This window comes from Rattus norvegicus, chromosome 2 (genome assembly GCF_036323735.1).
Source record: "Rattus norvegicus strain BN/NHsdMcwi chromosome 2, GRCr8, whole genome shotgun sequence".
Taxonomy (NCBI): Eukaryota; Metazoa; Chordata; class Mammalia; order Rodentia; family Muridae; genus Rattus; species Rattus norvegicus.
In genome coordinates, this window is record NC_086020.1 from 51,624,256 (window position 1) to 51,633,200 (window position 8,945).

Here is an 8,945-nt window from a genome sequence, read left to right on the forward strand (position 1 = left end):
CAGAGAGCCAAATAACCAAATTAAAAAATGGGGTACAGAGCTAAACAAAAGATTCTCAGCTGAAGATTATTGAATGGCCAAAAAGTACCTAAAGAAATGTTCAACATCTTTAGTCATCAGGGAAATGCAAATAAAAAAAACCCTGAGATTCCACTTCACACCAGTCAGAATGGCTAAGATAAAAAACTCAGGTGACAGCAGGTGCTGGCCAGGATGTGGAGAAAGAGGAACCCTCCTCCATTGTTGGCGGGATTGCAAACTGGTACAACCACTCTGGAGATCAGTCTGGAGATTCCTCAGAAAATTGGACATTGCACTACCTGAGGACCCAGCTTTACCTCTCCTGGGCATATAGCCAAAAGATGCTCCAACATACAACAAAGACTCATGCTCCACTATGTTCATAGCAACCGTATTTATAATAGTCAGAAGCTGGAAAGAACCCAGATCCCCTTCAACAGAGGAATGGATACAGAAAATGTGGTACATCTACACAATGTGTTTTAAAATCATAAAATTTGAAATATGTACTAACATAAAACTGGCATTTAATGTTTTATTCTCTCCACATTTCTTCAGATTCCTTTTCTAATCTGCTTACATCCAAAATACCACTACATAATAAGCTGGATATGCAAATTGGTAAATCTAAATGTTAATGTCTTTTATACCATATGGAGGCAACATCTTATTACTTTTAGTGTAACTAATAGAAAGACTAGAAATATAATAAATATGAAAGGAAAAGTGATATTTCCTCTTACATATTAGTGTAAATAAGATACTAGAAGATTTTTGAAAAATAGCATTTTGCTGCATAATGGATAATTACTCTTATTTCATGATATTGAACTGTAGGAAAAGAAGCAACATTTCTTTCAGTGACAGTAAACAACAAAGTACAACTTTTCACATAAATTCTAGAGCTCAGGCTAAAAACAGTACTTTCAAAAGTCTATCATGAGTTCCTTATTAACTCTGTGTCACTTCAATGTCAAACTGTCTTAGAGGTCAGTGAAATCCTTCTGAGTTGGAAAATGCTTGAAGCTATTCGCCCTACCTCGGGAAATAACTGCTCATATAGGTGACAGTAATGTCAAGTGGACTTAAATGTTTAGAATCAGAGTTAACGAATGTCAGCAAAAATAGCACTGGGCAGATGATACATCTCATAGCCGAAGGATTATTAAAAGTAGTCACACGGTGTGCTAGGCCAAATCTAATCTCTCAAACAACAGTCTTTTTGAAGCTGAGATTGGGACCAGCTTTCTAATGTGCCTATGACAGGGCACATTACTGACAATTTCATCTTAGTCAAATAGAATAACCTTTTACCACTTCCGTAATCACCCTACAAAGCAAATTGGGAAAATTTGACCTAAAGGACTGGCATATTACAATGCAATCTGCAGGTGAATAGATTTGTCACTAAGAATATTTGTGCTGAGGAGTTTCCTTTTCTATGTGGATCTGCAGATTGAATCCTGGCACTGTGCGTACTGTGAAGTACACTACTACTGAGATAACTCCATGGCCCCTCACTAAAAGAAGTCTGGGCTGATAAAGAAGACATGCACATAGTTTGAGAAATAAGTAGTAATTAGGAAATATTTAAAATTTATATTTTAGATGGGAGGCTTTGCCGGAATTCTGCTTCATTTGTTTTTCTTTTTTCTTGTTTATGGAATCAACTTAATTTTCTACTTGGTTATTTATTACATATCTATATCTAAGAAAACACTGGTAAATTTTCTCAATAGATTCTTCGTTTACAACCTACCAGAAACCTAAAACACAGTTTAGTGTGGCATAAACTAGGTACATGGCAAGTTCTATTACAAATGTGTTATATCTAGCAAGCCAACCAATGTTGTTTTATCTAAATCTCAATAACAGAACATGGTCTGATACTTTGTTCATAGAGTGAACATTTGATTAACAATTTACTTTGCAGAATGAATCACCTTTTTGATTCATTGATTCAACCAGCCAACACTAAGCAACTATTACACACCATACACCATGAAGGTCCAGAAAATATCAGGCTAAAATCTTTATAATTAGATATGAATAAAATCTATCCAATGGATTTGATGAGATGAAAACTGAATGATACATTTTACAATAATGTCCAATGTCTAAAGAATGTAGATAATTTTCTGAATCTTCTCAACTAAAAGACATCAGTCTAGGCTACAATTGAGGACTTGAAATCAGGCCAATACCCTTCATGTTATACCAAAAGAAGAATCTCTTAAAAACCACATGCATTTTTGATGTGTGTAGCTGGATCAACAGCAAATTATTACTGCCATACAAGGCCACCATGGTCAGATGTTTTCTGTCAGATTTCTGAGGAAGCAGGAGAATGCTGCCTGGTTTGCTTGTTCTTTGTTTTCTGCCATCTTGGAATCTCTCCATATTTAGCCATATAAATAATCATAACTTATAAAACAGTGTGAATAGTATTCTACTTGTACGCTATTTTCATATCTTCAAGTGTCAAATAAAATCCTTCACTGAACAGTAGGGATATTTTAAAAAAAACTTTAATTTTACTAGAAACTTTGTGACTCAACAATTATTTCTATTTGCATGTATTTGTTTGTGTGGGTGTACAAATACATGGATCAGCATTGCCATGAGACATGTGTAGAGATGAGAAGACAGCCTGTGCCCATTGGTTTGTTGCATCTATAGTGTGGGTGCCTGGGCTTGAGCTGAGGCTGTTAGCACTGGCAGCGAATGACTTTGTCCAATGGGCCATTTCATGTCCTCCAAATTGGTCATTTTAAGGATAATGAAAATTAAAATATTTCCAAGTCTAAAAGAAGGAAAATCTTGCAATAATTTGATTTAGTTAGTAAAATTTTGAAAATAATGTAGGTTATTTCACAATGGGAAATTCTAATTAAAAATATGCAGTTACTGTATTTTGAGGATAATATATTAGTGAGGAATTCTTGGATGTTATCTGATTAGGAAACCACATTTGCATATTTGAAATAGTCTTTTCTTCATTCTAATATCAAAAGGAGCACACAAAGGATACTGAGGTATTTAGAGTCACTTATGTTTTCTCTAGATCATACTATCTGCTTCCTGCTCTCTAGAGTTTACAAAATTTTCTGATTGTAGCATTTCTTTTCTAATTCCATTATGTATTTCTTAATATCTTTCAAACCAAGCTACCTCCATTCTTTTTTTGGAGTGTAAACTTTCTTCTTGCTTGTTTGAACCCCAAAGCCTCTATTCTTATAAAACACTTACAGTCTTTAGGGTAGACATTGTCCATTGCCAAATGGTCAGACTTAGAAACATACACAGCAGTCAAAGTACACAGATGGGCTACATTAGGGATGTGCGTGAATACGCATATAGACATATGAATGTAATAATAATGGGGAAAAGGAAACCATGAATTTGAATGAGGGTAGGTGTGATAGAGTTTGGAGAGAAGGAAGGCAAAGGATATTTGTAGTTATATTTAATCTCCAAATAAAATTTTAAAATAATATTAGAGTCACAAGGCTTTATTAAACAAGTGAATTACGTGATGAGTTGAAAATGGGTACCTCTAACCGATGCTTACTCACATGAAACTTCTAATTATAAGAGGCATTTAAAACTTGGAAAGGAGCATAACCAATCCAGTCATTCTCCCTTCTTTCGTTACAGAAATATGCCTGCTGACCAAGGGCCGGCGCACTGCCAGTGTTCGAGCTGATACATACTGTCGCCTTTACTCCCTTTCGGTGGACAATTTCAACGAGGTCTTGGAGGAATATCCAATGATGAGAAGAGCCTTTGAGACAGTTGCTATTGACCGACTAGATCGGATAGGTACTCCTTAGCTTTCCACTTTCCTCAAGCACAATTTAGTTTTCATTTCAAATTGTAGTGCATAGATCCCTTGTTAATTTGTATTAAAAATAGCAAATAGCTGTGTAGTAAATAGTTGTCTAGAAAGATCTGAGGTTGTATGTGCTCCTTCTAGGTGTTCTGGATTGATTTGTTCATGTCTGTTTTCACTAGCTATGCAATCTGATAACCCAAGTGATATCACTTCAGTTTGAATCTTCAGGTAAAAAGCAATGGTACAAATTCTAGATAGCACTATAATAATACCCAATACTAATATCACGAGTCTATATTACATTCCAAATTTTATCACAAGGTTCGTTTTATCTTTAATGGCCAATTTTACACTCTTTATACCTTCATTACAAAAACTTAAAAACCTGCGTAATTAAGTCTCAGCAGAAGCGTCAAAATGTTTGTAATACAGACTCAAACAGAATCCTTTGTAGAAATGCCCTACATAGATGTTTCCTTTGCAAACATCAATGTTATGAAGTATTTTCTGTTAGAAAACTAAAATCTATTAAGTAGAACTTCTTAACTACCTAACGATTTGCATAGTCTCCATAGCAAAGTAGGATTATGCTGTCTTGCTGTTAAATTCCTTGGTTAGTCTGGGATACACTGAGATTTAACAAGATAGTATGCATTTATTCTTCAAACCTTAACCTTTTTGTTCACCTCATCCTTCCTTCCCCTCTGTCTTAGCATAGATCTGCAGTAGATTCATAATTCAGCTTAAAAACTATTCCCTGTAGAAACGTTTCATGGTGCCTCCTCATATACTAAGCTGAAGTCCCTTGGTGTGTTCTTGTATAGTGTTCTACATTCCCTCCACCACACTGCCTTTGTTACAGTAAATGTTCTAAAAAAAATAAAGAGGTACTAAATTTTATGAATGGAGAGAGAATCTCTGTCTTACTGCTACAGTTGCAATACCAGCTCTACAATACATGTGTGCTGAAGGGGGTGGAAGGCGGAGGGAGTAAATATACCGGAGGCAGATGGAGTCGGGGTCAGTTAGAAGGCAAGAAACAGGTGGCTCATGAACTTTGTTCTTACATGGGTAAGGTCTTATTCTAAGACAGTGTCTCGTCTTCCCTTCGCTCTACTTACCACAGGATGGCAGATTTTAAATAGATGAGATAAAAGTACTATGTGGACATTATCACAGGGCACAACAAACATACTAAACTTAAGAAATTAACAAGATGTAGTCGTTTAGAAAGATAGCACCCATGAAATAAGAGGACATTCCTACGAGCAGGATTTGAAGACAATTTTTTATTATTTGCTATGTAAGTATTCATGATAGACACAGAAACTTACTTCCCTGTATTTGAGAGTGGTTTGCTAAACCAAATAGACGTCTTAAGACACATTCTTAAAGTTGAATGTGTACAGTAATTTCTATTAATCTGGTCCATCTTCATTCTCTGTAAAATAATAACTTCTCAGGAAAGTTACATGAAATCATTTTAGTGACTAGCACAAGGAATAACATTGCTAGTCAGCACCAAATATTGGTATTTTTGAAACTGATAAAATTCTAACTGCATTAAAGCAAGAATGATTATTTTAATTCTTTCCACGAATAAAGATACTTTAATCATGAAATGTTGCTTGTTCAACTAAACAGTAACATTGTCCAGCTTAGTTTTAGATTAATACATAAATATTTATTGTAGTCAGTTAAGGTAATATATCAAATAAATATCTGTATTGATTATTAATACTAACATATGTGACTTTTTCTATGGGAAATGAGAGAAGCTTTGAAAAAGGAACATTACCTATTATGACAATGATTTAAAAAAATTGCTCTTGGCATCTGAGAAAATTATCATAATGCACCTTGTTGAAAATAAACTTTTACTTTTGAAATTATACTACTTAACAGTAGAGCATAATTTATTCACTTTTCAGTTACCATGCTTATTTCAGTATATATATATAATATACTATATATTATATATATGTACACACATATTACATAATTATTTATATATATGTGTATTCTATTTTTTATTATTGAAAATATTTTTTTTCATTCAACACCTCCTGACCACAGTTTTTCCTCTCTCTATTCTTCCCCTGTCTCTCCTCCATTCCCCTTTCTCCCAGTCCATTCCCTCTCCTTGTCCCTTCAGAAAAAAGCAAAACTTCAAGAGATACCAACCAAACACGACAAAACAAAGTATAATAAGACAAGGCAACCAAACCAACAGGAGGAAAAGGGTTCCAAGAGCAGGCAAAGGAGTCAAAGACACACCCTCTCATTCCCATAGTCGCCAATCTTGCAAAAATACCAAGCTAACATCACAACATCTATGGAGAGTACTTGATACAGATCACTGCAGGCCATGTACTTGCCTCTGCAGTCTCTGTCATCCCACATGTACCCAACATAACTGATTCAGTGGGTTGTGTGCTCCTGGCGTCTGCTGTGTTTTAACTTTATTTTATTTTATTATTTTTTAAAATATATTATTGGTTATTATGTTTATTTACATTTCCCCTTTCTCTTGTTTTATTATTTTTACAAACTAGCTATTGATTCTAACTGATATTATGCCAGGGAATGCCCATCTATTGCAAAACCCTCAAAAAATATGATAGGAAGTAAAACTAAAGCTTATTTGCGTCCTGAAGTGGGATGAGAGGGGCAGAGCTGACTCTCCCCCGAATAGCCACTGTACAGAAGAGTGATGATCATGAGCTGAGCCTCGATGTGCCAGCATAAAAGCATCCCCTGAGGAAAGCTGTTTCCATGATAAAATCTGGACCACACTTAACTGGCATGCACTGATTTTCATATTTTTTAAAGCTCCAGAGATGAGAGAAATATGCAGGTGTAATTAACAGTCATTGGTACCTTGCATCTCTGAGACAGCTCTCCATGAAACTGTCGTATAGCCTCTCTCCTCTCCAGCCTGAATTACCAGTGATATTACCTGTTCCATGTCATAAATATGATGAATATTTCTGCTTCACAATCTTGAAAATTGGATAAATGGTTCTACTTAAATCCTTTTGTTGACTGTGTCTTAAAGCAAGTGTTTTAGTGTTGTCTCTTATCCTCCATTGTCTTGCCTTGAAAATACAACTTAAAATTAAAATAATGATTCTAGGCCCAGCCTGACCCAAACACCCTCTTCTCCTGGACTCTTCAAATAATTCTACGAAACATGTACATTTCTTCTATAAAGCAGCTTTTATTTTTGCCATCTTTATTCTTTGCCGTTTTTTTTTTAAGTAGAAAGTGAGATTTCTAAGCAGATGCGAAGTTATGCATAGGCAGAAATTTCATTTCTGTTTGATGGTGACAGGTAAGTTCTTGACTTCTAAACCCTAACACTGACAAACGTCACACTGGAGTAGCCAGGCCCCTGAGGCTTTGAGTTTTTTTTCCTCAGCCTGTCTAAGTAACTATTTTTCCTTTGCTGATAGGCAAGAAAAACTCTATTCTCCTGCAGAAGTTCCAGAAGGATCTGAACACTGGTGTTTTCAACAACCAGGAGAATGAGATCCTGAAGCAGATTGTGAAGCATGACAGAGAGATGGTACAAGCGATCCCTCCAATCAACTATCCTCAAATGACAGCCCTGAATTGCACATCTTCAACCACCACCCCAACGTCGCGCATGAGGACCCAATCTCCACCAGTCTACACAGCGACCAGCCTCTCTCACAGCAACCTGCACTCACCCAGCCCCAGCACACAGACGCCTCAACCCTCAGCCATCCTTTCACCCTGCTCCTACACCACAGCAGTCTGCAGTCCTCCTATACAGAGCCCCCTGGCCACGCGAACTTTCCATTATGCCTCTCCCACTGCATCCCAATTGTCACTCATGCAGCAGCCTCAGCCGCAGCTACAGCAATCCCAGGTACAGCAGACTCAGCCGCAGCCGCAGCCGCAGCCGCAGCAGCCGCAACAGCAACAACAGCAGCAACAGCAGCAGCAGCAGCAGCAGCAACAACAACAGCAGCAGCAACAGCCACAGACACCTGGTAGTTCCACACCGAAAAATGAAGTGCACAAGAGCACTCAAGCTCTTCATAACACCAACCTGACCAGAGAAGTCAGGCCCCTCTCTGCCTCGCAGCCTTCGCTGCCCCATGAGGTCTCCACTATGATCTCCAGACCGCATCCCACTGTGGGCGAGTCCCTGGCCTCCATCCCTCAACCCATGGCAACAGTCCACAGCACTGGCCTTCAGGCAGGGAGCAGGAGCACCGTGCCACAGCGTGTCACCTTGTTCAGACAGATGTCCTCGGGAGCCATTCCCCCCAACCGAGGAGTGCCTCCAGCACCCCCACCACCAGCAGCTGTGCAGAGAGAGTCTCCCTCAGTCTTAAATAAAGACCCAGATGCAGAAAAACCACGTTTTGCTTCGAATTTATGATTCTTGCTGATTGTCAAAGCAGAAAAGAAATACTCTAATAAACAGAATATTCTCAGATATTATTTTATTCTATCTCATGATAGAGCCCTATAGCCTACTCTAAAAAGATATTTTAGAAGCTCTGGCGTACATGCAAATGTAAAAACATATATACATATATTATTAAATATATATATATATCTAAATGCCCAAGAGAAGTTCAAAAGACTTGTATAACTTTCAGTGTTATGTCTTCCTTTCTTTAAAACCATTAAAGGATTTAACACATTGTTGTAAGATCATTGATTTCTAACCTTTTACTTAATTCCTTTGTTATATGTGTTTCTCCCTTTTATGAAGAGTTCTTGAAGTCATTGGAAACAAAACTCTGATTTAGAAATAAAAGGCAACTCCAATTAGTTTCAGCATAGCACCAATCAAAGCTTTCTTTCATTAACTGTGCCTCTGCATCTAGGTTGTTAATTATGTGGGATTCAATAAAGAAATCCCAGTTTATAGCTCTAAATTGTATTTTGGTGCTTTAAATTTTGAGTTATGTGAAGGAACACACTACACGCTCAGCCACCATAGGAGACTAACATTGCCACTGTTAAGGCTTCCTCTAACCTCAAACATGTTCGTCAATTTTGTGAGGAAAGGTGAGGAGATATTTGTCTTCATGTGTTATTGGACTTT

The 8,945-nt window shown here is 37.1% G+C and overlaps 1 protein-coding gene across 1 annotated transcript in view; it reads left to right on the top strand.

Annotated features, from left to right (window-relative positions):
* Hcn1 (hyperpolarization-activated cyclic nucleotide-gated potassium channel 1) overlaps positions 1–8,551 on the top strand; it is a 404,097-nt gene extending 395,546 nt beyond the window's left edge. The window contains exons 7-8 of the mRNA NM_053375.2: positions 3,679–3,843; positions 7,312–8,551. Of these exons, the coding sequence (NP_445827.2) occupies positions 3,679–3,843; positions 7,312–8,270 (1,124 nt within the window). The 3' untranslated portion in view covers positions 8,271–8,551. The remainder of the gene's footprint in view (positions 1–3,678; positions 3,844–7,311) is intronic.
* The last annotated feature ends 394 nt before the right edge of the window (positions 8,552–8,945 follow it).